This window comes from Pleurodeles waltl, chromosome 5 (genome assembly GCF_031143425.1).
Source record: "Pleurodeles waltl isolate 20211129_DDA chromosome 5, aPleWal1.hap1.20221129, whole genome shotgun sequence".
Lineage (NCBI taxonomy): Eukaryota > Metazoa > Chordata > Amphibia > Caudata > Salamandridae > Pleurodeles > Pleurodeles waltl.
The window spans coordinates 518009180-518037023 of NC_090444.1; the positions used below are offsets into that span (position 1 = coordinate 518009180).

The following is a 27844-nucleotide window of genomic DNA, read 5'->3' on the forward strand; positions in this document are numbered from 1 at the left end:
TTGCACCGAGGTTCGGTTCCTTCAGGTCCTGTGGGCTGCGGGTGAAGTGCTTGGTCCAGGCGTCGGGTCCCTTGTTTTACAGACAGTCGCGGTCAGGTGGAGCCTCTGGATTCTCTCTGCAGGTGTTTCTATGGGGTGGTCCAGGGGGATCGTCTCGGGCTACTCACGGGGTCACAATTGCCGGGGAGTCCTCCCTGTGGTGTTGGTTCTCTGGATCTCGAGCCGGGGGTGTCGGGTGCAGAGTGTGAAGTCTCACGCTTCCGGCGGGAAGAGTGAATTCTTTGAAAGTTGATTCTTTGTTGCAAAGATGTAGCTGTTGTTGAGCAAAGCACCTGCTCACAGGAGTTTCTTGGTCCTGGGGGTTAGGGCAGTCCTCTGAGGCTTCAGAGGTCGCTGGTCCCTGTTGGATGTGTCGCTGGTTGCAGGTTTTCGACTCTGGAGACAGGCCGGTAGAGCTGGGGCCAAAGCAGTTGTCGTCGTCCTTAGTCTCTTCAGGCTTGAGGGTCAGCAGTCCTTCTTTGTGGTTCAGGTTGCAGGAATCTGATTTCCTGGGTTTTAGGGTTCCCCTAAATACTAGATTCAGGGGTGTGTTTAGGTCTGTCCTGGAGGGGGGCTACACCCTCCTTGTGCCTCCTCCCTGTGGGGAGGGGGGCACATCCCTAATCCTATTGGAGGAATTCTACAAAACTAAGATGGAGGATTTCTAAAGGCAGGGGTCACCTCAGCTCAGGACACCTTAGGGGCTGTCCTGACTGGTAGGTGACTCCTCCTTGTTTTTCTCATTATCTCCTCCAGCCTATCCGCCAAAAGTGGGGGCAGTGGCCGGAGGGGTGGGCATCTCCACTAGCTGGTATGCCCTGGGGCACTGTAACCAAGGGGGTGAGCCTTTGTGGCTCACCGCCAGGTGTTACAGTACCTGCAGGGGGGGGTGTGAAGCACCTCCACCCAGTGCAGGCTTTGTTCCTGGCCACAGAGTGACAAAGGCACTCTCCCCATGTGGCCAGCAACTCGTCTGGTTGTGGCAGGCTGGCAGAAACTGGTCAGCCCCACACTAGAAGTCATATTGGTATTCAGGGGGTGCATGTTACAATAAATTGCACTCTGGCATCAGTGTTCATTTATTGTGCTTTGATACCAAACTTCCCAGATTTCAGTGTAGCCATTATGGAACTGTGGAGTTCGTGTTTGACAAACTCCCAGACCATATACTCTTATGGCTACCCTGCACTTACAATGTCTAAGGTTTTGCTTAGACACTGAAAGGGCATATTGCTCATGCACATATGCCCTCATCTGTGGTATAGAGCACCCTCCCATAGGGCTGTAAGGCCTTCTAGAAGGTGACTTACCTATGCCACAGGCAGTGTGAGGTTGGCATGGTACTCGGAGGGGAGTGCCATGTCGACTTAGTCTTTTTCTCCCCACCAGTACACACAAGCTGTAAGGCAGTGTGTATGTGCTGAGTGAAGGGTCCCTAGGGTGGTATAAGACATGCTGCAGCCCTTAGAGACCCTCCCTGGCATCAGGGCCCTTGGTACCAGGGGTATCAGTTACAAGTGACTTATCTGAGTGCCAGGGCTGTGACAATTGTGGAGACAAAGGTAAAGTTTAGGGAAAGAACACTGGTGCTGTGGCCTGGTTAGCTGGGTCCCAGCACACTTTCAATCAAAACTTAGCATTAGCAAAGGCACAAAGTCAGGGGGTAACCATGCCAAGGAGGCATTTCCTTACACTGTCTTACCATGTCAAGCAAAAAGAGGACCAACTGGGCACCACCATGCTGAGAGTTAACAATCTCTCCTTACCATGCTCAACTGTGAAGAAAGAAGTTAAACTGCTGACAAATAGGTTGGAAGAAGAGAAAGAAATATATCGTCGCTACAATGTCCAGCTGGCTGGAGTACCGGAAAGAGCAAAGGGCCCAAACTCAGAATTATTTGTAGAAGAGTGGTTAGAAAAAACAGTATTGCTAGGGAAACCCTCTTGCTTTTTCTCAGTGGAACGAGCACACCAGATCCCGGCTTCTCTGCCACTGGGGCTGGACTGGCCATAGCAGGCATCAGGTGTTTTCCCGGTGAGCAGGAAGGGTGGGGGCTGGTTTTTAAGTGATGGTGGCCAGTTTTGTTACTGGGGGGCGCTTTTGCAGGGGTGCTGCAATATCAGCCCCAGTAACAAAAGAACAAAATCAGCAGCTTTGTCCAAGCAACATAGATATCTAGAAAACAATAGGTGGCCATCTCTGCAGGGAAGACCAGTGGCTCGTAACAAACAGAAACGGGACAGGACAAAGAAGAGGAACAATTGCCGTAAGTCACACATATGACGTCCAAACTCTTGATGTAGCCATACTTGCACTTACTGCAACTAATAGGAAGATAATACCAAGCTCCTGGACCTCGGGAGGTAGAGGTATGATGAGGCTTAGTGCACTGGTTGACACTGTCTAAGAACAATAGCAATCCAGGTGACAGTCATGTTTGGGAAATCTCTGGCTTTACCCCAGAGATTGAAGCAATTGACAAATTAATATTGTTAAAGTTTGGAATTTACACATACTGTGAGTTGGTGGGGGATGGTTAGTTTTAGGATCACCACACAGTAAAGTAGAGGGGGTGGATTTTGAAGATTGTTTATAATACCTTGACCCACCACAATGAGAAAAGCCCGACACACCCACGTACAGGAGGAAGGCCTACCATTAGAGTGTAATACACACATATACCATGACTAATACCCAGTCATTAATGCTGTTGACCTGGAACGTCAACACCTTAGGCAATAAAGTGAAGAGAAGTCTGATTGTCAGAGCACTGGGCAAATACAAGCCTGATGTCGTGTTTCTACGCATCTCCTTGACATACAACACTGCAGCTTGGGGAGGGGCAAATACAGAGTGGCAATATACTCCAAGTCCCCATCAGTCTCTAGAGGCATGCTGAAGCTCATTAAGAAAGCAGTACCATTCCACATCCAGCAAACATGGACTGACACACACAGTACTTATTTGGTGATACTAGGGAAATACGAAAGCAAACATATATTGTTGATTGTCTGTGCCGTCCTGGGACTTCAACCAGGAATGTTACAGAAACCAGGAGCCATATTGATGGATGCTTCTCCAGCACTAGCAGTAATAGGTAGGGATTTCAATCTTCCACTAAATACAGACCTGAACAGACCTAGCAAGAGAGTGTAGAGTGAAACTAGAAGGCTCTGTGCAAGCACTTGGGCTGTGTGATGTCTAGCGCTCTCTACACGGTGATGAAAGAGAATACTCCTTTTACTCAGGGGGTGCATGATTTGCACTCATGACTTGATTATTTTTTCACCACGTGCCATTTGCTGCTGCGGTGCAATGAGGCAGAATATCTAGCCGGTGGATAACACTCACCCTTGCAAGCGTCGCTATCCATAAACATGAAGAAGCCTAGAGGAAACTGGCGGATGGAGACGTGACGTCTGTCGAACGCCCAGGAAATTAAAAGGCTGAGTAAGGCCGCCAAGCAATACTTTGTTGAAAATAAAGATTCCTACAAAACCCTGTGACACTTTGGGAGGCATACAAGGTGACTATTAGGGCAGTCATTATGACAGGCGAAATAGGGCATAGACGAGTCCGACAAAGTAGATTACCTACACTGGAACAGGAACTTGCTCAATTGGAACAGTGTTATGCAATATCCCCTATACTAGAACTAAGAGGGTGATGGAACTAAAGCGAGCTGAGTTTCAAGCAGTCGCCCACCAGGAGGTTAAAATAGGTTATCAGGCAAAACAGAACAGGATTTTTAAAGTCGTCAGTAAGTCAAACTCTTGGCCTATATAGGAAGCAAACAAAGGGAGACCATGGCAAATAGGGTGATCACGACTAGAAATGGGGAAATCGTTACTGCCAGCTGTAGCATAGCGGAATATTTTGCCACCTACCTGGAAGCCTTCTATAACATGCACAAGCATGCCTCTGAGGGGGAGATAATTGACTTTATAAAAGACTGCCCTATGAGACGGCTGAGACCGCAACAAATAGCAGGATTAGAATCTGAATTAACAGTTGAAAAGATGGTTTTAGCAATAAGACAGATGCAGTTGGGCAACCAGCCCAAAATGGGTTCCAGTTGAACTGTTTCACAAACTTTCCAAATGGATGGCAACCCCACTACATGCTGCCTTCCAGGCGGGGCTTAAGGAAAATAGACTGCCAGATGATATGAGGCTGGCTACATTTGTGCTCATTCATGAGGCAGGGAAGCCCAAGGTAGATTGTGTCTCCTACCAACCGATATCTGAATGTAGACATTAAAATCCTTTCCAAAGCCCTGGCTAACCGACTTTGGGGGAGTGATAGCTGATCAGGGACATCCAGATCAGAACTGGATCATGCCTGGCTGCTCGGCCCGTCTGAACCTGAGACGACTACACAATAATCTGGCAGTGGCTGGAATTTCCCCTGTAGGACGGGCGATTCCCTCCTTGGATACACACAAAGCCTTTGACTCTGTGACATGGTCATACCTCTTTGGAGTGCTGACTAAGATGGGTTTTGGACCAACATTCCTTAGATGGGTGTAGGAAGCTGGCTCTGTATATACTATATCAAAATGAGATATAGTCTGTACAGAGTCCAGGAGTTCCCCAACCGGCTCGACAGAGGCAATAATAGATAATACTAATGCTCTATTTGTGATAGTGTGGTCGACCAGTTAGGCTTATCAGAGGGTAGTGTTAAGCATTTGTTGTACACACATAAGCAATAAGTGAAAACACACACTCAATGACTTAACACCAGGCCAATAGGTTTTTATATAGAAAAATATTATTTTGTTAATTTATTTTTAGAACCACAAGATTCCTTTAGCAGTTAAGTACATTAAATGAAAGGTACCTTGCATAGTAATACTTAGGACTTTGAATAGAATCAATATTGTACACAGTTTTCTTTATAATGGCAAAAAGCTATTTTAAAAATGGACACTGCAATTTTCAACAGTTCCTAGGGGAGGTAAGTAAAGTACAGTTTCTGAGGTAAGTACCACACTTACGGGTTCAGTCTCAGGGGCATAGGTAACCCACTGTTGGGGGTTCAAGGCAACCCCAAGCACCCAGCAACACAGGGCCGGTCTGGTGCAGAGGTCAAATAGGAGCCAAAATAATGTGGGTGCCTATGGAGACAGGTGGTACTCTGGTTCCAGTCTGCTTGCAGGTAATTACCTGTGTTGTCGGAGGGCAGATTAGGGAGGTTTGGAGGAGTACTGGAGGGGCCCCAAGTAGGCACACAAACCACACCCTCAGCGGCACGGGGGCGGCTGGGTGCAGTGTGCAAACAGGGCGTCTGGTTCGCAATAGAACTCTATGGAGGGACCCTGAGAACACTTAGGCGCTACAGGCCGGGCACAGGGGGGCCTCTCGGGCAAGCCACTGACTGGGCAAGGGTGAGGGCCGCCTGCTGGTCGTTGCTGCACCGGTGGTCGGTTTCTCACGGGCTCGGGTGCTGCGGGTGCAGTGCTTCTCCAGGCATCTGAAATCTTCGTCCAGGGCAATCGTGGTCAGGGGGGACCTCGGGATTCCCTCTGCAGGCATTGTCGTGGGGGTGCAGAGAGGTCAGCCGAGGGTGGACACATCTTCGGAGTCGCCTGGGGGTCCTCTCTGGATAGTTGGTTTCTCTGGACATGGGCCGGAGGCGTCGGGTGCAGAGTGGTGGGGACTCAAGCTTCTGGAGTGAGTCCCATTAAAGATGGATGTCTTTTCTTCTGGTTGGAAAGAGCCGCTGCCCATGGGATTTCTTGGTTCTTGTTGTTGCAGGCAGTCCCCTGGAGGCTTTTCAGGAGTCGCTGGTCCTATAGAACGGGTCGCTTTTTGGTTGCAGGCTCTTTGAAGCAGGGCCAAGTCAGTTGTCGTCTCCTTTTCTTGTCTGCGGGGTTTTCAGCTCAGCAGTCCTCCTTCTTTTGAGGTCGTCAGGAATCTGAAGAGCTGGGTTCAGGGTCGCCCCTAAATACTAAATTTAGGGGGGTGTTAGGGTTAGAGGGCATTAGCTAATGGCTACTGTCCCTGAGGGTAGCTGCACCCTCCTTGTGCCCACTCCCTCTGGGAAGTGGAGCACATCCCTATCTCTATTGGTCCTAATCCTCCAAAGCAAAATGGGGGATTTCTCAAGGAGGGGGTCACTTCAGCTCTGGTCACCTTAGGGGTGGACCTGGCTGGAGGGGTGATTCCTCCTTGTTTTTCTCATTATCCCTCTGGACTTGCCATCTAAAGTGGGGGCTCATCCGGGGGGGCGGGGATCTCCACTAGCTGGAGTTCCCCGGGGCATTGTAACACCAGGCTTGAGCCTTTGAGGCTCACCACCAGGTGTTACAGTTCCTGCAGGGGGAGGTGTGAAGCACCTCCACCCAGGACAGGCTTTGTTTCTCACCACAGAGTGCACAAAGGCACTCACCCCCTGTGGTCAGAAACTCATCTGGAAGTGGCAGGCTGACACAGACCGGTCAGCCTTGCACTAGCAGGTAGGATAACATACAGGGGGCATCTCTAAGATGCCCTCTGTGTACATTTTTCAATAAATCACACACTAGCATCAGTGTCGGTTTATTGTGCTGAGAAGTTTGATACACCAAACTTCCCAGTATTCAGTGTAGCCACTATGGTGCTGTGGAGTTCGTAATGACAAACTCTCAGACCATATACTCAGTATGGCTACCCTGCACTTAAAATGTCTAAGAATGGACTTAGACACTGTAGGGGCATAGTGCTCATGCAGCTATCCCTCACCTATGGTACAGTGCACCCTTCCTTAAGGTTGTAAGGCCTGCTTGAGGTGGTGACTTACCTATGCCACAGGCAGTTGTTTGTGGGCATGGCACTCTGAGGGGAGTGCCATGTCGACTTTCTTTTCTCCCCACTAGCACACACAAGTTGCAAAGCAGTGTGCATTTACTGAGTGAGGGGTCCCTGAGGGTGGCATAATACATTCTGCAGCCCTTAGGGACCTTCCCTGGCCACAGGGCCCTTGTACCATGGGTACCTTTTACAAGGGACTTAACTGTGTGCTAGGGCTGTGGAAACAACGGTACAGTTTCAGGGAAAGAACACTGGGGCATGGTTATCAGGGTCCAGCACACTTCCAATCAAAGATGGCATCAACACTTAGGCAAAAAGTGGGGGGTGACCATGCCAACAGTGGCATTTTCCTACAATGGATCAAACTGCTTTACGGTAGATCAACAGCGATAGTGAAGGTCAATGGCCATACTTAAAGGCTGTTTAGCATACAGAGAGGTGCCCACTAGGAGTGCCCTCTCTAACCAATGCTGTTCGCCCTGGTCATAGAATCACTAGCGGAATTGGTGCTTTTTTAGGCGCAGATCTGGAGCTGGCCAGGAACCAATGGGTGGACTTATTGGATTTCATTGTACGCATACGATATACGCTATACATATTCAACTTCAGAGACTGGCTCTCTTAATGTAGATTTTCTTCATTTTCAGGAATTATTCCAGCTTTTCGATTAACTGAGATAAATCCCTATTGTTCCTGGTGGTAGAAGAGGAACTGGAGGACACGCCTGCACTCCCACTAAGAATAGAGACCACCCGATTTAAGTATCTGGGAGTTTGGATTACTCAGACCCCTGACATGCACTGAAAAGCGAACATGCATGCACCCCATGCTAAAGCGGAGGATGTAAAATACTGAGCGGACTCTGCCTCTCTTGATGCTAGGAAAGGTGGCACTATATAAGATGGTAGCACTCCCCAGAATGCTATATATACTACAGAACACTGCCAGAAGCTTTATTTACTAGACTAGATGTATATGTTGGGATGTTGCTGTGGGCGAGTGGGCAACCCAGAATAGCAATGCGGGATCTTAGAACGATCCTAGTACGAAGGAGGAATTGCCTTGCCATGTCTCTGTAAATACTATGAGACAGTGCAGGTGAGCGTGGTCCATGACTGGGCACATGCAGACTCGGATGACCCGGTGTGTCAGCAGGACAGATTAATTATGGAAGACAAGAGTTTCATGCATGGATTGTATGGCGGCCGGTTACGGCCCGAGACATGTCTGGCCACAATGACAGTTGTAGCTATCTGGAAGAAACTGGCCAGAGAAATGGGATTGAAAGATAGGCTGACTCCCAATACACCACTATTGAGGGGCGGGGGATGGAACAAACTTGGATCCTGTAGTGTCCCTACAGGGCTTTAGGGGATGGAGCAGTATTGGACTGTCTACGGTGGATTTGTGGGACGCAAACGGTATAATAGCCTTTACTGTCCTGAGGGAGGAACGTAAAAGGTCAGAATCCCAGTGGATAAAATATAGGTAATTGAGCCACGCCCTCCAACATTGTGTATCCTTAGAAGAGGAGACACAAGAAGACTCCCCACTGGAACGGAGATTGCTAGACGGAAGAATTGATAAACTGATTTCGCTGACATATGGCACCGTCATGTGTAACAATTAATTACCTATGTTAACACTGTTGGGTAAATGGGAGGAAGATCTTGGAGAGCTGGACGAGGAAGACTGGTAAGAAGCCCTGAGGTTCCCAGCAGAGGTGGCCATTAAGGCGAGCTTCCGACAGATAAAGATCTTACTCCGGGTTTATAATACCCACACACTATTGTATAAAATGGGTAGAGTGGAAGACACACGCGGCCTTTGTCGGTGTGGACTGGAGGGCACATTCTTCCACGTGCTCTGGAGCTGCCCACACCTGCGACATTTCTGGAAAGCAGTAAGAAAATGCCTACAAAAACTAAGGAGAACTTCTGGGGCTCTACCGTCAGCTGGCACTTCTGGGGCCCACTAGATTTCATCTGTTGTCAGAAGATCTTGCTAAATTTGGGGTGTATGGTAGCAAAAAGGGTATTGCACAAAGGCGGAGATCTGGAACACCCCCTTGACCAGATGATTATGAGGTGGGAATGGAACATTTCAGTGATGGAACGTGAGAAATATAAAGGTCGGGGATGCACAAAGACGTTTGAAGAAATTGGGAGGGTTGGGAATTATGACTGCGGAGGATGACACTAGGTGAATCGGAAAGGTATTTCAGAGGTAATGTTGAATAGACAAATATGAAATTATGAATGCTCTGTAGGCACATGAGTTGAGAGGTCGTGGGGAGGAAACGGAGAGGTGGGCTATGGGAGAAAATTGGAATTAACCATATTGCAATGTATTATGCTTAATTTGCAATGTGTGGGGGGGGTCAGGGAATCGGTATTGATGAACCAGTGTTTAATATGTATGTTGAAACATGTTAAAATGCAATACGAATATATAAAATAAAATAAAAACTTGCCCACAGTTGATTGCAGGGACTGTCAAGTATTTCCCTTATGTTATACATTTATTAAAACAGCATGCACTCTTTTTGCTGAGACGGTATACTTGAATTTTCCCATTCCATTATTAGTTACAGTCAGTGCTTTAAATGGGCCGGTACTGTCCGGTACTGAGTACCGGCACTTTTTTATTTTGAGAGGGAGAGTACCGGCACATCTCAAGAAAAACGTAATACTTTTAATTGGAGAGTACCGGCACTTCTCAGAAACAAGCAGGTACTCTGGTACAGAGTACCTGCACTTCTATTTTTCCATTTAAAGCACTGGTTACAGTGATGGATGAACAAGTTTTTTTGTTTAGTTTTTTGTTTTATTTTTACTTTTTAGAGCCTTCCTGTATTGAGCGAAACTTTGAAAGTTGTTTTATTCCTATGGCTTTAATTAATCAACAATAAACCTGAACTTGACTTGTCATTTTATTAGACTGTTCTATTAAGGGGAAGTTGGTGACATTCAGATTGTTAGTTGAAGTAGAAACAGACAAGCACAGGGTATTTTTGCCACGCCAGACAGGTTGTGGCAAAGGAATTTACCTTTAGTTTGATATGACCTGCTCCTCTGGGCCCTACATAGGTTTCAAGATTGTAACAGACCTTGGACAATCAGCAGGGTGAATCCAGGGATTATCCCTTTTGACAAATGAGTTTGGGAGATCCCTACATCCACAGTGATCTGGTATGTTCTTCTCATCATTTCATAGCTCATCTGAGAATTCATCCAAAATAGCATTTATTCTCTTATCTTTGAATTATCCTTTAAATAAAATATTACAGTTTATAAGACGTTTGGCTGGTGGTCCACCTTGTTCCTTACTTGCTGAGGCCAGCACCTTTCTTTGGCTTCGGAACCTTTGCAGCTTCCCTGAACACATCTTATTGAAGAAGGCTCCTTCTAGCAGCTTCTTTTCCAAGTAACAAAAGGTCCAAATACCCTATCGATCAACTCAGGAAATGACATTCTACCATTCGGATCAAGTCATGGACACAGAGGAAAAAAAATAATCTAGCACTTCTCTGGCAGACATTAGAAAGTATTTTTGCTGCATGTAGTGAGGCTTTTTTCTTTGGTGCTCAAAGTGACTTTTATAACACCAGTGGGCCAAGCAAGGCTTCTTATATGAGGAGCTACTGGATATCTGAGAGTTACCCTTAATCAGTTTGTAGAATGCTCTCATGGATTCCCCGCTCCTACTCTTACTCTTCATTGATGTCGTTTGTGGCTCTTCTACTCTCCCAGGAAACATGCTATATAAGATCTTGATTAGTCCTTATCTCTGCAAATTGTGCTTTGAAGTTGTATGTCCATTTCTCTCCTTTTCAGGTATCACTGTGCAATGTCGAACGTTCTTCCTTTCCTACAGCTGCCCTCTGAAAACCTAAGGCTGAGTCCCAGCCCTTTTGGCGTCATGTGACCAGAGATTAATTTTTGTTCTGCGCAGCTGTCTTACTCTTGCCTCTCTGGCCTTGCCCTCAATCTTGTAGTAGTCCGACAAAATGAAAGATGCACTTCTAGATTCATTGAGTCTTCCTTCCCACCACACAAAAAGCTGAATAGGGCACATTCAATACAACTGCAAGCTGTTAGGTGCCTGAATAAAGCCCTTTATCCCCACAATAAGCACCAGGTGAAAAAGGCACATTAGGATTGCCCTTCTGTTGAAGTTGTTTTTCTCCTTGTATATATTAGTGTGTGCTTGCTCTCTTCAACTTGATTAGGATCTACCTGTAAAAATTACACTCTGGATTGGGTGTGAATTTCTTCCGTTAGACGTCATTAGGTAATTGTGGTCATTCTTGCCTCCCTCCAGCTGACACATCTGTGGGGCACTATATTATGTGACTTGACTCCAGTGTTTGCCTCTTTCAGCCCCTTCAGACCTTTACTCATTGGGCGCTATACCTTACCACTCTACAGTCCCCTCCTTAACTCTTGCTTCAAGTATATCCATGTGAAGACTAGACAGTTAAGCGCAGTTTCCTTGCTTTCATCTTTCATTTGTGTGAGGAAATGCCTCCTTGGCATGGTTACCTCCTAACTTTTTGCCTTTGCTGATGCTAAGTTATGATTTGAAAGTGTGCTGGGACCCTGCTAACCAGGCCCCAGCACCAGTGTTCTTTCCCTAAACTGTACCTTTGTCTCCACAATTGGCACAACCCTGGCACTCAGGTAAGTCCCTTGTAACTGGTATCCCTGATACCAAGGGCCCTGATGCAGGGGAGGTCTCTAAGGGCTGCAGCATGCCTTATGCCACCCTAGGGACCCCTCATTCAGCACATGCACACTGCTTCACAGCTTGTGTGTGCTGGTGGGGAGAAATTGAGACTAAGGCGACATGGCACTCCCCTCAGAGTGCCATGCCAACCTCACACTGCCTGTGGCATAGGTAAGTCACCCCTGTAGCAGGCCTAAGGCAGGGTGCACTATACCACAGGTGAGGGCATATGTGCATAAGCACTATGCCCCCACAGTGTCTAAGCAAAACCTTAGACATTGTAAGTGCAGGGTAGCCATAAGAGTATATGGTCTGGGAATTTGTCAAACACGAACTCCACAGTTCCATAATGGCTACACTGAAAACTGGGAAGTTTGGTATCAAACTTCTCAGCACAATAAATGCACACTGATGCCAGTGTGCAATTTATTGTAACATACACCCAGAGGGCATCTTAGAGACTTCTAGTGTAGGCTGACCAGTTTCTGGCAGCCTGCCACACACCAGCCATGTTGCTGGTCACATGGGGAGAGTGCCTTTGTCACTCTGTGGCCAGGAACAAAGCCTGTACTGGGTGGAGGTGCTTCACACCTCCCCCTGCATGAACTGTACCACCTGGCAGTGAGCCTCAAAGGCTCACCCCTTTTGTTACAGCGTCCCAGTGCATCCCAGCTAGTGGAGATGCCCGCTCTCCGGCCACTGCCCCCACTTTTAGCGGCAAGGCTGGAGGAGATAATGAGAAAAACAAGGAGAAGTCACCCACCAGTCAGGACTGCCCCTAAGGTGTCCTGAGCTGAGGTGACCTCTGCCTTTAGAAATCCTCCATCTTGAGGGGAGGATTCCCCCAATAGGATTAGGGATGTCCCCCCTCCTCCCCAGTGGGAGGAGGCACAAAGAGGGTGTAGCCACCCTCAAGGACAGTAGCCATTGGCTACTGCCCTCCCAGACCTAAACACACCCCTAAGTTCAGTATTTAGGGGCTCCCCAGATCCCAGAAAACCAGATTCCTGCAACCTGAAGAAAGAAAGACTGCTGACCTACAAGCCTGCAGAGAAGGAGGAAGACGACAACTGCTTTGGCCCCAGCCCTACCGGCCTGTCTCCAACTTCGAAAAGCTGCTCCAGTGACGCATCCGACAGGGACCAGCGACCTCTGAAGTCTCAGGGGTCTGCCCTGGACTACAGGACCAAGAAACTCCTGTGAACAGCAGCCCTGTTCAAAACCAGCTACTTCTTTGCAACAAAGAAGCAACTTCACAGGTCTTCATGTTTCCCGCCGGAAGCGTGAGACTCTACACTCTGCACCCGATGCCCCCGATGCCCCCGGCTCAACCTGCAGAAAACCAACACCTCAGGGAGGACTCCCCAGCGACTGCGAGCCCATGAGTAACCAGAGACAACCCCCCCTGACCCCCCCACAGCGACACCTGCAGACAGAATCCAGAGGCTCCCCTGACCGCGACTGTCTGTAACAAGGGACCCAACGTCTGGAACCAACACTGCACCCGCAGCACCCAGGACCTGAAGGAACCGAACTTCGACGCAGGAGTGACCCCCAGGCGACCCTCTGCCTTGCCCAGGTGGTGGCTGGCCCAAGAAGCCCCCTTGTGCCTGCCTTCACCGCTAGAGTGACCCCCGGGTCCCTCCATTGAAACCTATACAAAACCCAACACCTGCTTTGCACACTGCACCCGGCCACCCCTGTGCCGCTGAGGGTGTGTTTTGTGTGCCTAGTTGTGTCCCCCCCAGTGCTCTACAAAACCCCCCTGGTCTGCCCCCGAGGACGCGTGTACTTACCTGCTGGCAGACTGGAACCGGAGCACCCCTGTTCTCCATAGGCGCCTATGTGTTTTGGACACCTCTTTGACCTCTGCACCTGACCGGCCCTGAGCTGCTGGTGTGGTAACTTTGGGGTCGCCTTGAACCTCCAACGGTGGGCTGCCTATGCCCCAGGACTGAGACTTGTAAGTGTTTTACTTACCTCCTAATCTAACCTTTACTTACCTCCCCCAGGAACTGTTTATTTTTGCACTGTCCACTTTGAAAATAGCTTATTGCCATTTTCACAAAGACTGTATGTGATATTGCTTTCATTCAAAGTTCCTAAAGTATCTAAGAGAAGTACCTTACATTTAAAGTATTAACTGTAAATCTTGAACCTGTGGTTCTTAAAATAAACTAAGAAAATATATTTTTCAATATAAAAACCTACTGGCCTGGAGTAAGTCTTTCAGTGTGTGTTCCTCATTTATTGCCTGTGTGTGTACAACAAATGCTTAACACTACCCTCTGATAAGCCTACTGCTCGATCTCACTACCACAAAACAGAGCATTAGAATTATCTGCTTTTGCCACTATCTTACCTCTAAGGGGAACCCTTGGACTCTGTGCACACTATTTCTTACTTTGAATTAGTATATACAGATCCGACTTCCTACAATTTGCCTAAAATGGTCTAAAGCCCATCTTCCTGTCTCTCACCTTTACTCCCTAATCTTCCCTCCAATTAACCCCCCACCTACTAGCTCTGTTCACCCCTCCACTTCCCCGGTAGATGGACCTGCCTCTTCCCAGGTTGCAACTCTTCCACACCATCCTCCTCCTTTTCCTTCCCCCTACTAGTCCTACTCCTCAACCCCCTCTTTGTTTCCCTGTGGGTTTGAGTAATCCCAGACATTTGGTGTTTGGATTGATATTGCAGCAGTCCTTGTGTGTGTGTAGCCCAAAGCCCAGTGCTTAATGGGCGAGTTCATCCCACAAAACAGCACTGTGCTGTGCCACGCTTCCAAAACTATGTATCATGCATGGCACCCTATAGATATTGTCATTTTCCCTATTGTATTGCCATGAGTGAGAGCTGCAGGTAAAAGGTAAGTGCAGGAGCCTGCACCAGCTAGACTTCATTGGCACCTGACCAAACAAGAAATGCTGGTTCTTCACCAGCAGGCACTGGCAGTCTGAATTTGGAGGGCAGTGGTTTAAATTACTTAGTACAACATTCTTTGTTTACACTTTTCCTTTATTTCCCTGCTCTTCAGCAATGCCAGAGAGGACCATGTATTCTAATTCCAATAGCACCAGCGTGGCCAAGACAGTATTGGCTCCTCAACTGTTTTGTTGCCCACCGATTACAATCAAGATCCATCTAGCCCTTCTGCCAAAGCAATAAAAGCAAATTCTGCACCTTAAACGCAAGTGACTGAACCCCTTGATAATGCTGAATTTGGATATTTAGACGTCTCTAAGAAATGCAGAGCATTCCTACCAATGGCCCATGCTTATTCCACCACTATGGTGCTAAATGGAAATACATTTGTATCTGCCTCTTGTAGCAATCCCACCAAACCCTGCCACATATACTGCATTTAACCGAAGAGGGTCTCAATATGCTTGATTATAGTGCAGCTGGCAAACATTTTGTGATACAGTCTTCGATATATAGCTCCTCGTTCTCGAAATGGGTCTTGAAGGAGCTCTTTAAGTGTCTCTGTAGAACATTCCTGCCAGTATGACGTTTACCTGTGCAGTGGTGGATCAACATGGTTCGGAGTCATCCTCAGTTGAGCCAATCCATAAGTTGGAGGTGAACTACATCTCTTCAAAGATAGTGTTCCTCCTAGTCTTGACATCAGCAAGACGTGTTGGTGAGATTCTGGCATTTACAATCAAAAAGCCATTCCTGCAATTTGCCAAAACTAGATTTAAATTGTTAATAAATCATATGTTTATGATGAAAGTGATTTAAAATGTTTATCTGAATGAGCAGGTAGTGCTAAACTTCGACATTGCTAGAACTCAACATGCTAGAGCCTCAGATCAGCTCTTCATCGCCTACGGTTGCCAAGAAGTGGGGTCTCCACATGAAGTGGGGTGTATAAAAGTGCATCAACTTTCATCACAAGAAAGCAAACTTTGCCCTGGGAAGTGGGGTCGAGAAGAGTGAAATGGAAGATTTGTATCAATGTGCACTCCACAAGAAGTATATCTACAGCAGAGATGTATGTTGAGGTGCTGCTCCACAATATCTGTTACGGTACAGCGCCACAGTATCTGCTGCGCTGTAACTAGGTAAAACAGGCACACATTCACCAGATACTACTGCCTGAACCTCAGTGCTACAACATATTCTTTGGTGAGCCAAGCAGTACTGCAAACTTGTTTCACAGAAGTTTGGCATGCCTACTGCTTCCTATAGTCTACTGTAATTACTGCTTGCTAAGACGAACCACAATCATGCAACGTGAATCTATACTTGTCAAATGCTCACCTTCTGCCACACTCGCCTTGTTGTATCTGATGATCTTTCACACAACACCAAGCCGCCCCCCACCTCCCATGGTTGTGTTTCTCAACTACATCACTATTGTCCACACAGCCCATACATCTTGTGGGACTATAACACCTTGTTTGACAAACTCGAGATACTCCAATATAGATCCCGCAATGCACAAGTAGAAGCAATGGGCTGGACCTAGCTCGAAAATGGCACCATTCCATTCATACCGAGTCTAGCAGTGCCCACCCTGCCTGTGCTTCCCATTCTACAGCTTGGACTGATGATGGAAAAAGGGTGACTGATACAAGAATCTGAGCTCTGAATAAGGAACTGATTTTGGTCCGTGGCTGTTCACCACCAGACTCTTGTGATGCCTGTGCTCACACCCTGCCAGTTATCACTCTATGAGGCCAAGATGAGGGCATCAACACTCTGAAGCCTGAACTACTATGCCTTTCGTCTGGGAGTAAACTTCTCCAGGTAGGTACACAGAGAGTGGAGGGGAGTAGGGGTTCACTGTGCAGATCATTGGAGAATGTGGAGTAATGGTAGACCTGCAGTATCCTCTTTGGTTTCTGGTGGGGTTGCTTGGTTGGGAAAGAGTGAAAATAAGAGACGTTGGACTGATTGATCAAGAAGAGAACCCTGGCTTGAGTAAAGTGTGGAGCAGTCCTTCAGAGGGACAGGGAAGTGGAGGAAGTAGAAGCCATTTCCCTCAATCGATTCAGGCCGAACTTCACTGAACAAATAGCTATACAACTGAGTAAAGGGGCTTTAGAAGTAATTAGTACAACATATTCCTACAGGGAGTACATCTGGCAAAATAAAAGTGGAAAGGTAAAGTGCAGGCATGTTCCTCAAGCCTTGTATGTCTGCCCTGAAACTAAGGGATCAGATGCCTCAACAAACGACTGCCAACCATCCAAAATGGAGAAGCTTCTAATGTGTTTATGCCTACCCATCTCACTGCAAAAACTGTAAACTCTGAGACAAAGAAAAGAGTGGAATCTAAGATGGAGGCCTTAAATTGGATAGTGCTGTCACTGGAGCAGGTGCTGCATATGATAGAGGGGCATGTTGAGTATCCCCAAATTCTCTGCACACAGAATCATTCATGTGGAAATGCTACTATAAACCCTGGAATGTGTGTGCAGACGATCACTCGTTTGCATTGTGGGCTTACCTCCAAAGCAAGGCGCAGGTGGCCGTTTAGAGATGGTGACGAGTCTATTGGATGACTTATAGAGTGTCATGTTTTTAATGGAGTACCCTGTCCGCCAAACGGTAAATAAGACTCTTAGACTCCCAGTGAGGCAAAATGTTCATATTTAAGCAAGAAGACCCTACTTCGCTATTCCTAAAGGAGGGTAAAAAAAGACAAAGACTTAAGTAGACTCTTAGACCCACACAACCCTCTGACCTGATGTCTATCATTATTAGCTCCATGAGTCCCCACCTGACTTAGCCTCGGATCACCCTCCTTAGAGTATAACAGTGAAGATGTTTCTGTTTCTCTGTGTTTGAATATCTTTTCCATGTTCATGTTTACCACTCTGCTTTCCTTTCTTATCCCCCTTTCCTGTGCCGGCTATCCACCTGGAGAGTTATGATAGAGTTAATTATACTAGCTCTACTATAAGTTAAGACAGTGCATTTTGACTAATGTTGTTTTGCTACGTTTGCTAATATTTAGATTTCACATACCAGTGAAGGTTGTTTATGTGGCTGATATATTTCACTCCAATGGACTGCAAATTAAAAACAAATTAAACATGGAGCCAATAAACATTTACCATCTGGTTCCTGGCTTCACCCATACATACGAGCAAACACTGGAAGCACTATATGCCTCCCTTAGATTGATGGCCGGAAACCGCCCCTTCACATGAAGTTACTATCAGGCCATCAGTTTCCATGTTAACCTTTCCACCACACTGACACCACCAACCATCTGCAGCAAAAGACCACAGTTAGATTTTGGAAGAAACTCAACATTAACTAGCACAAATAATAATCGCGAATTCTGTGCTAGTCAGATCTGTGATGTCAGGGCAGCGTTTCAACCACTAGATAATGTCTTCCTTAGGCGCTCTGATCCTAGTCAAGACCTCCACTATCCCAGGAAACCGATGAAAGACTTGCAGGTTCTTTAAAGATCTGGAAGCAGTCAAATCTGGAAAAAGACCTCCTGAAGGGCTATGGAAGACGTACTACTAGATTGACAAGCTTTGCTTCCAATACCACTGCAGACTATTCAACGCCTCCAAAAGGAAAGCAAAGCGTTTTAATACATGACATACATTACCTACGTAACTTGCCCTTCTAGTGAACTCTTCAAAATTCTGCAACCCAAAATGCACCTGAAATTTTCCTTTAACAAGCCCTCTGCTACTCGTTTATCACTCACTAACTTTTCAGTCTTTAGAAAATGTCTGCTGAAAAAAAAAAACTAAATTTTCGCCTGTCACCCCCTGATCTGCTCAATCAGTGTACCCGACAGATTCCGCACCATGAATGATTGTATAGAGTGCACAACCACGGTGGCAATGCTGGTTGCTCTGCAAATCTGCACACCTTTAAGTGTAATCTCCTTTCCAGTATTGTAGCATTTCTAGTCAGAACCATCATTAACCACTCTGTCCTCAATGGTCTCTGCCCCAAAACTTCAAGATCTCCCACATCAAAAACCATCCACAATACAACAGGCCTTGCCTGCATAGACTCCGGCAACATCAAATGGATCTCCACTGTACCCTTCATAGGCAACTGATTCAGAAGATCGACTTTCACTCCGCTCTTGCCTCTTCCCTTCTTTAATAGAAACAATGTACAACATAGCCATGATTTTACCCTGGTCGTGGTACTGAATCATCTTGGATAGTCATGTCCTTGGTGACTGAGAATGACTCGCCCCCATCCTACTCTTAAACCTCTTCACCTTTTGATAAAGGACACTATCCTACTTTACTTTAGAACATAAGAACTTGTCCTGGATTCTATCTCATTGTATCTCTCCAGGAGAGCTCACATAATCTCCCTTCCTCAATGTAGGTTCTCTTGCTTTCCGCTCTGACACATGCATTATTTCAAGCTCTATCGTGGGACCACTTCTACTCAGTGCTTGCCTCTGTCCCCTGCCGGAGATCAAGCCTTCAACCTCACCAGTAGAAACTATGCTGCTGGCACACGCGGATCCTTAAACTAGATAGTTTATTGGGCCTGGATTGCTGCTTTTAGACTTGTTCTTTCTAGCGTGAACCAATCAGAGTTGTGCAAACCTAAACCTTGAAATATTCAAAAACAGAAATATTCACAAGCAGAAATTGGTACCCACATATCTGACCCTGTACCTGCCTCTCAACACAGACCCGTCCTCTTGAGTGCACACGGAGCACTCTGCCCATGCCGACCATATGTGATGCTGCGTAACAATAAATCCATTACCATCCGCCTTTTGCGTCACTGACCTGCTTCAGCGCAGCCCGAAGTCTGCAGCAACAGAATAAGTGCATTAACCAGGACTCGCACATGACATCTACAGCTTCCCACATAGGTCACGCTGTAAAAATACTCTCTTCCAACAACGCATAGCAAACTCTGTAGCAACCGTCTAGGACAGGACATCAAGGACACGCAGAGTGTATGAAGCATGCCGACGCTTTTTATCCAGTCAGGCGGAAAACCTTTGACCAATGTTATTTTTTTTTTAGAAAAGTGTTAATGTGTAATGAATATTCTTAGAAAGGTAACACACCAATGTGGGTGGCGTGAGCCTAGGTTTGACCCAAAACGTGTACCTTTGCTGATAAAACCATAATTTAATCGTGCTCTAATGTTTTGGACCCTTTGAGATGCTCAGTCTGGGAGGTGTTTATCACAGATTTTGTTCCTGCATTGCAGAGTTGCACGGTCTTATTCAAAGTTCACTCGTTTGTCAGTAAAAAACTTAGAAAAAATATTGATTGGATATGTTAAACTTGTCTTATGAAAAATAATGATGGCCTAAATGGCTTTTGTTTTACCAGGGCAGTTTTTAATGCAGTGCCTGACCTGCACTTCATTTTTCTTCGAGCTCCAGCAGATGTGAAATTAGGTAAGAATTATTGACTAAGCATTCCCATCGTTAAAACCGGAACCCTACTGTTTTTTTTCTTTCTATCATTATGCCTGTTAAGTTACACCCTAAGGGGTTTGAAATTGTGTTTTCAGCTGTATTGTCACTTTGAAAAGAGCAACGCTGCCCCCTTCCAGTGGGCTGTCACATGGACGGCGTCCTTGTTTTCCTTGCAGGCGGCCGTGTTATCGTAAGCAGGCACAACGGCCTTTAAGCACAGAGGGTTGCAGGGGGCAGTCTTTATTTTTCAGTTTAGCGGTGCCATTCACGAGATCTGGGAAGTTAGAAAGCAGATTTAACAAGGACATATTTTGAGAATTTCCCGCTCTTGCCATCGTTTTTACTGTGCGAAACGCCAGTTTTTCTCTGTCGTATATTGATACAGTTTACTAATGACCATATTCACAAAACGATTATGAATTTACAGGTGTGAGTATTTGTCTGACACCAATGCGCTGCCGTGGGACATTCACTTCTAAGTCACCGATGAGAAATGCTAAACAGCAGAAGCAAAAGAGTGGGCAAGCTGGAAAGGGATCTCCAACTGTGCCTTTTTAGGCCTGGGATAAGCCTTTACCTTTTGTTTATTAAATAATATTCACTTATTGTGGGGTTGGCGTCGGCCTCCTTCAATCACTGGCTTCTTCAGCAGGATTCTTCAGCTAATGGCTTGCGATATTAGATTACTCCTTGAATAAGCCCACAGTAGTATTTGATTCTAACCATCATTGCATTGGCACTTGGTTGTATCATCTTACCTCAGTTGGGATTGATGAATGACTGTTTTACATCTGGAAATTTTTGTTAATAGTCACATTTCTGATGGATACAACTACCTGTGGATTTCTCACCTAATGTCATCATAATTGCACGGCTCCACGCAACTCCGTCTGACATCACGGTGCCAATAAGAGATCCTTGCTGACGTCAGTTCCCTTCTTTCCGTGCGTTTCAAGCTATCTGTTTTCTCCTAGCTCTCATTACTGTTGGAGGTGTTCCATCTTGTTACTAGTGGCAATCCGGTTTCTAGTTACAATGTCTCCTCCTAGGAAGTCTGGATTTAAGCCATGTCGAGAGTGCAGGGGTCGCATGTCCGTTACCGACCCTCATGACGATTGCCTTTGGTGTCTGAGCTCTGAGCATGAAGTCGAGGAGTGTGTTTCCTGCCAGAGCATGAATCCTAAGGCTCTGAAAGAGAGGGAGGCCAAACTCTTTTTGGCCAAGGCGAAGAAGGGGTATAAGAGTCATCACAGGTCCTCTTCCCATACTTCGTCGAAGAGACACAAGAAACGACGTCGTCATGACTCTCGGCGTCGTTCGGCTCGGAGCTGTTCAAGATCAAGGTCTCCATCTCGACGGCGCCGTACAACGTGGGCGGTTAGTGCGACTGTGACTCCACAACCTCAGAGCCCTCAGGCTTCTCCGGCGCCATCGGTCTTCAAGGGAGTGGCACCTCAGGAGAGTCCTCGATTTTCACATGCTGCATCGGATGTCAAGCAAGCACAGATGCAACATGGAGACGAGCAGTATCCTGCCTTCCTGGGAGCGGATCCGGCGGCATTTTTAAATGCCATGTTCTCAATGTTTAAGGCTATGGCCCCTGCTGGTGCACCGGCTGGTCCCACTGGTCCATTAGCTTTTTCGTTGGGCTCCCTGGCTCCTTACAAGTCGGCGGCGTTAATGCCCTTCTATCCGGCTGAGGGTGCTGGTTCGGTGCAGATGACGTCGCCTCGAGGTCCTGCGGTTTTGATGACATTGCCTTCCAGGCCTATGGCGCTGATCTCATCGCCCCGTCAGTCGACGCCGATGATGGAGCCCCAAGTTTCCACGGCGCAGTTGGGATCCACTCCGGCGCCGGATCCAGATAATGGATTTGACCGAAGCCAACCTTCCTCTCCTGTTCCACGTCTTGCAGTTTTGAAGCCAGTGTGTCATCGACATCGGCCAATTCTATGTCGACGCCGAGGTTGGAGGCCAGACTGAGGTGGCGTAGAAAGACCTTGACACTTTTGGAAGAGGAAGAGTACCAACGGCAGTTGCTGGAAGAAGGGGAGATTGTGGAGCCCTTGGGAGATTATCAAGGGCTGGATTCGTCCAGTGGGCTTGACACGTCCCCGGAATGGGACCTTTCTTCGCCAGAGGAGTTCACGGAGGAAGCAGCCTCCTTTCATACGGTGATTAGGAAGGCGGCAAATTTCTGGGCTGTTCTGTTGCCTGCTGCTGAGGTCAAAACAAACATTTTGACGGAGGTCCTTTACCCTTCTTCGACTTCGGTGGATGCATTGCTTCTGTTTAATGATGCTCTTACAGAGCCCATCTTAGAGCTATGGAGGAAGTCTGTGTCATCTCCTGCTCTCAGTAGGTCTGTGGCAAGGAGGTACGAAGTGGCGCCTGGAGATCCGGGGTTCTTATCAAAGCATCCGACCCCGGAGTGTCTGGTTGTTCAGGCCTCTTGTTCCACACGGTCTGCACCAGGCTCCTTCCCTGTGATTCCATCAGACAGGGAATCCAAAAGAATGGAACAATCGGCAAAGAAAACGTTCTCTTCTTGCAGTACGGCTCTCAAGGCTGCGAATGCTACCTGTGTTCTTGGTAGATCTGTCCACGCCCTGATGGACTCGGCTAGGGCTATGGTTCCTGACTTGCCGCAGGATGTGCAGGGTCAATTTGGTGAACTCCTATCGGATCCTCAGGCTGCAGCAAAACAGATTATCCAGTCTAGCCTGGATTCCATAGACTCGGTGGCCAGGGCAATGGGTACCTCTATTGCTACCAGGAGGCACGCTTGGTTGAGGTCCTCTGGTTTTTCTTCTGATGTGCAGGCAGCTTTATTGGATTTGCCCTTTGATGGAGAAAAACATTTTGGTGATAAAGCTGACTCTGCCCTAGAGCGCTTTAAAGATAGTTGGGCCACAGCGAAGTCTTTGGGTCTGCAAGCCTTCTCTGCTACCCCTTTCAGGTCCTTTCAGAGGTTCAGGGGGTTTGTGCGTGGAGCTGTTTACCGTGGGAGACCCCAGTCCACAGTCCAACAGCCTACCAGCCTCCTATATCGATCCTTTAGAGGGAGGGCAAGGGTTCGGACAAGAGGGGCCACCCAGCAGCACCCTGCATCATCCTCTTCCTCTGGAGGATAACAACAAGGGAAGCAGCCCTAGTTTTCTCCCCATTTTCAACCACACTTCTCTTGTAGGGGAAAGATTACGTCTTTTTCTCCACGAATGGGAGTTAATTACATCAGACTCCTGGGTTCTGAACATTGTGAGAAAAGGATGTGCTCTCCCTTTTCAGGAGTTTCCCCCTCCTATCTCTCCCCATCCCTCGTTTTGTTCAGAAGACCATCTCCTGTTGTTGCAGCAGGAGGTTCAGATCCTGTTGTCAAAAGGTGCGGTGGAGTTGATTCCGGAGCAGGAACCGGGTCAGGGTTGTTATTCAAGATACTTCCTGATCCCCAAGAAGGATGGTTGTTTGAGACCAATCTGAGACCTGAGGATTTTGAATTGGTGCCTCAAACAGGAAAAATTCAAGATGCAGACTCTGGCACAGGTGCTTCTGGTGTTGAACAAAGAAGACTGGATGGTGTCTGTTGTCTTTGCAGGATGCTTATTTTCATATCCCTATACTCAAGTCACACAGTAAGTATCTCCAGTTTGTGGTAGGGTCTCAACACTATCAGTTTGCGGTCCTTCCGTTTGGTCTTACTTCAGCACCTCAAGTCTTCACGAAGGTGATAGCAGTGGTGGCAGCAAGTCTCATATGGAAGGGGATTTCGGTATTCCCTTACCTGGACGATTGGTTGATCAAAGCCAAGTCCCCAGAGCTTGTGTTGCGTCACAACTCAGTTGTTGTTCAGTCTGGGTTTTACGATAAATGTACCTAAGTCTCACCTGGAGCTCTCTCAACGCCTCCTGTTCATAGGGGCAGTACTGGATACTACATTGAATCAGACCTTTCCTCCACCTCAGCGGATTCAGGACATCCAGGCGTTGCTTCCAATGTTTCAAAACAGAGTGGTTGTTCCAGTCCTCAAGGTCTTACGTCTGCTCGGTCTGTTCGCTTCTTGCATTCTGTTGGGCACTCATGCACGTTGGCACATGAGGGCTCTCCTATGGCACCTCCGCAGGCAGAGGTTTTAACACAGGGGATCTCGAGGAGTCAATACGATCTCCAGAGACGCTGCAGCAGCTGTACGATGGTGGGCTGTGGATGGCAACCTTTCTCAAGGAAGGCCGTTTTCACAGCCAACTCCAGTGGCTACGGTCATGACGGATGCTTCCACTCTAGGGTTGGGAGCTCATCTGGGGGACCTGGAGATCAATGGTCATTGGTCTCCAGTGGAACAGACTTTTCATATCAATCTGTTTAACTTTTGGGCGATACGTCTGGCTCTCAAGGCCTTCCTCCCGTCCCTTCACAATCAGTCAGTTCAGGTTCTGACGGACAACACTACAGGGATGTGGTATATAAATAAGCAGGGAGGAGTAGGGTCGTATCTTCTCTGCAGAGAAGCTCTGCGACTCTGGTCCTGGCTTCGGGACCATCAGATCTGCTTGGTAGCGAAACATCTGGCCGGGGTGCTCACCGTACGTGCGGACATTCTCAGTCGACATTTTTCGGCCGATCACGAGTGGCGTCTCCATCTGGATCTGGTCCTGCACATCTTTCAGATGTGGGGTTTTCTGAGGATAGATCTGTTTGCCACTCGGGAAAACACGCACTGCCCGTCATTCTGCAGCCTCCAGTATCCAGTATCCAGTGCAAGGAGCTTTGGGGGATGCGTTTTGGATCTCTTGGTGCAGCCAGTTGCTTTACGCATTTCCCCCCCATACCCTTGATTCCTCGGGTTCTGAGGAGGATTCGCCAAGATCGGGCTCAGGTCATTTTAATAGCCCTGGATTGTCCAAGAAGGGTGTGGTAATCCCTTCTCCAACTCTCGCTGTGCCCTACGCTCCGTCTCCCTCTCAGGGCAGACCTCCTCTCGCAGACGCAGGGGCAGGTTCTACACCCCCACCTCAAGAGCCTGCACCTCTTGAACTCGGGGTGCCCTGGAGATTGAACGGGGCACCCTGAGTTCTTTTTCTCTCCCGCCGGATGTAGTGGATGTTATTCTATTGGCCAGGCGACACTCCACTAAGACCATTTATGCCGGTAGGTAGGTAACATTCGTGGCTTGGTGTGGAGACAAGCAAATTGATCCTTTGAGGGCCCACCTCTCTGATATTTTATTATTTGCTGTAGATTTCCCCTTAGAGGTAAGATAGTGGCAAAATTAGATAATTCTAATGTTCTATTTTGTGGTAGTGTGGTCGAGCAGTAGGCTTATCAGAGAGTAGTGTTAAGCATTTGTTGTACACAAACAGGCAATAAATGAGGAACACACACTCAAAGACTTTACTCCAGGCCAAAAGTTTTTATATAGAAAAAATATATTTTCTTAATTTATTTTAATAACCACAAGTTAAAGATTTGAAGTAAATACATACTGGGGGTCACTCCTGCACTGAGGTTCAGTTTCTTCAGGTCCTGGGGGCTGCGAGTGCAGTGCTTGGTCCAGGCGTCGGGTCCCTTGTTACAGGCATTCGCGGTCAGGGGGAGCCTCTGGATTCTCTCTGCAGGCGTTGCTGTGGGGGTTCAGGGGAGTCGTCTTGGGCTACTCATGTGGTCACAGTCGCCGGGGAGTCCTCCCTGTGGTGTTAGTTCTCTGGATCTCGAGCCGGGGGCGTTGGGTGCAGAGTGTGAAGACTTATACTTCCGGCGGGAAGAGTGAAGTTCTTTAAAGTTGCCAGAAAGTTGCAAAGTTGTTGCTGAAGTTGAGCAGAACTGCTGCTCACTGGAGTTTCTTGGTCCTCAGGTTCAGGGCAGTCCTCTGAGGCTTCAGAGGTTGCTGGTCCCTGTCTGATGCGTCGCTAGTTGCAGGTTTGAGTCAGGAGACAGGCCGGTAGGGCTGGGGCCAAAGCAGTTGTCGTCTTCCGTCTTCTAGGCAGGGCTTGTAGGTCAGCAGTCCTTCTTGTTTCTTCAGGTTGCTGGAATCTGATTTCCTGGGTGCCCCTAACTACTAAATTTAGGGGTGTGTTTAGGTCTGGAAGGGCAGTAGCCAATGGCTACTGTCCTGGAGGGTGGCTACACCCTCTTTGTGCCTCCTCACTGAGGGGGGGGGGGGGCACATCCCTAATCCTATTGGGAGAATCCTCCAAAACTAAGATGGAGGATTTCTAAAGGCAGGGGTCACCTCAGCTCAGGGCACCTTAGGGGCTGTCCTGACTGGTGGGTGACGACTCCTTGTTTTCCTAATGATCTCCTCCAGCCTTGCCGCCAAAAGTGGGGGCAGTGGCCGGAGGGGCGGGTATCTCCACTAGCTGGGATGCCCTTGGGTGCTGTAACAGAGGGGGTGAGCCTTTGAGGCTCACCGCCAGGAGTTACAGTTCCTGCAGGGGGAGGTGTGAAGCACCTCCACCCAGTACAGGCTTTGTTCCTGGCCACAGAGTGACAAAGGCACTCTCCTCATGTGGCCAGAAACTCATCTGGTTGTAGCAGGCTGGCAGAAACTAGTTAGCCTAACACTAGAAGTCAGATTGGTATTCAGGGGGCATCTCTAAGATGGAGTGCCAGGGGTACCAGTTACAAGGGACTTATCTGAGTGCCAGGGCTGAGCCAATTGTGGAAGCAAAGGTACAGTTTAGGAAAAGAACACTGGTGCTGGGGCCTGGTTAGCAGGGTCCCAGCGCACTTTCAATCAAAACTTAGCATCAGCAAAGGCAAAAAGTCAGGGGGTAACCATGCCAAGGAGGCATTTCCTTACATGCAGTGGCTACTGTAAAGGGTTATTTGGCTGCTCTGTTAGCCTTTCTTTGCCTCCCGGATCAGCCCTCCTTGTTTAAATCGCCTATTATGATTAGGTTCTTGAAAGGTTTAGTTAATAGGTTTCCTCTCACTCCTTTTCATATGCCTCAGTGGGACCTGAATCTAATTTTAACCTTTTTAATGGGGTCACCTTTTGAACCCATGCACTCTTGCCCGCTAAGGTTTCTGGTTCTTAAAACAGTTTTTCTCGTTGCTATAACCTCGGCTAGGCGGGTTGGTGAGCTTCAAGCTCTTTCTGTTAAACCCCTTGTTCTTTCTGGATAAAGTGGTGTTGAAAACCAGGGCGGCTTTCCTACCAAAAGTTGTTACTCCTTTTCATATAGGGCAGACCATTACCCTTCCATCTTTCTACCCTCCTCCTCACCCCTTGAAGGAGGAAGAAAGGCTTCACTATTTGGACCCTAAAAGGGCTCTTAGTTTTTATATTGAAAGGACGAAAGACTTTCGCCTGGAAGATCAGCTGTTCATGGGGTATATTGGACAGATTAAGGGTAGAGCAGTCCATAAAAGAACAATCTCCAGGTGGGTCATTCTTTGTATCAAGATTTGCCACTCGTTGGCAAAGAAAGTTCCCACTGAGGGTATCATAGCCCATTCCACCAGGGCTAAGTCTGCTACTTCGGCCCTAGCAAGAGGGGTTCCAGTGGTGGATATTTTGCAAGGCAGCAACTTGGTCGTCCCTCCACACCTTCGCAAACATTACTGCTTGGACTCGGAGGTTAGGAGGGATGGCCATTTTGCACGATCTGTATTGCAGGATGTCTTGGTGTCATCAGACAGGCACCCACCTCCGAGTGCGGTACTGCTTTGGGACTCTATTCATAAGGTGAGGAATCAACAGGTAGTTGGATCCATCAGAAGAACAAGTTACTTACCTTCAGTAACGCTTTTTGTGGTGGATGCAATAGCTACCTGTGGAATCCTCACAGTCCCACCTGCCTCCCCGTTGCCTGTCTGGTTGCATTAAGATATTGGTTTTATAGGTGTATATACACTTTGAGGTTTTTCTGTATTTATAAATGATGGTTTTGATTA

The 27844-nt window shown here is 47.6% G+C and overlaps 1 protein-coding gene across 3 annotated transcripts in view; it reads left to right on the forward strand.

Moving 5' to 3' along the window:
* CFAP61 (cilia and flagella associated protein 61) overlaps positions 1 to 27844 on the forward strand; it is a 1725308-nt gene that overhangs the window by 154377 nt on the left and 1543087 nt on the right. For all 3 annotated transcript variants that reach the window (XM_069234340.1, XM_069234338.1, XM_069234339.1), the window contains exon 5: positions 19863 to 19930. In XM_069234340.1, coding sequence (XP_069090441.1) covers positions 19863 to 19930 — 68 coding nt within the window. The remainder of the gene's footprint in view (positions 1 to 19862; positions 19931 to 27844) is intronic.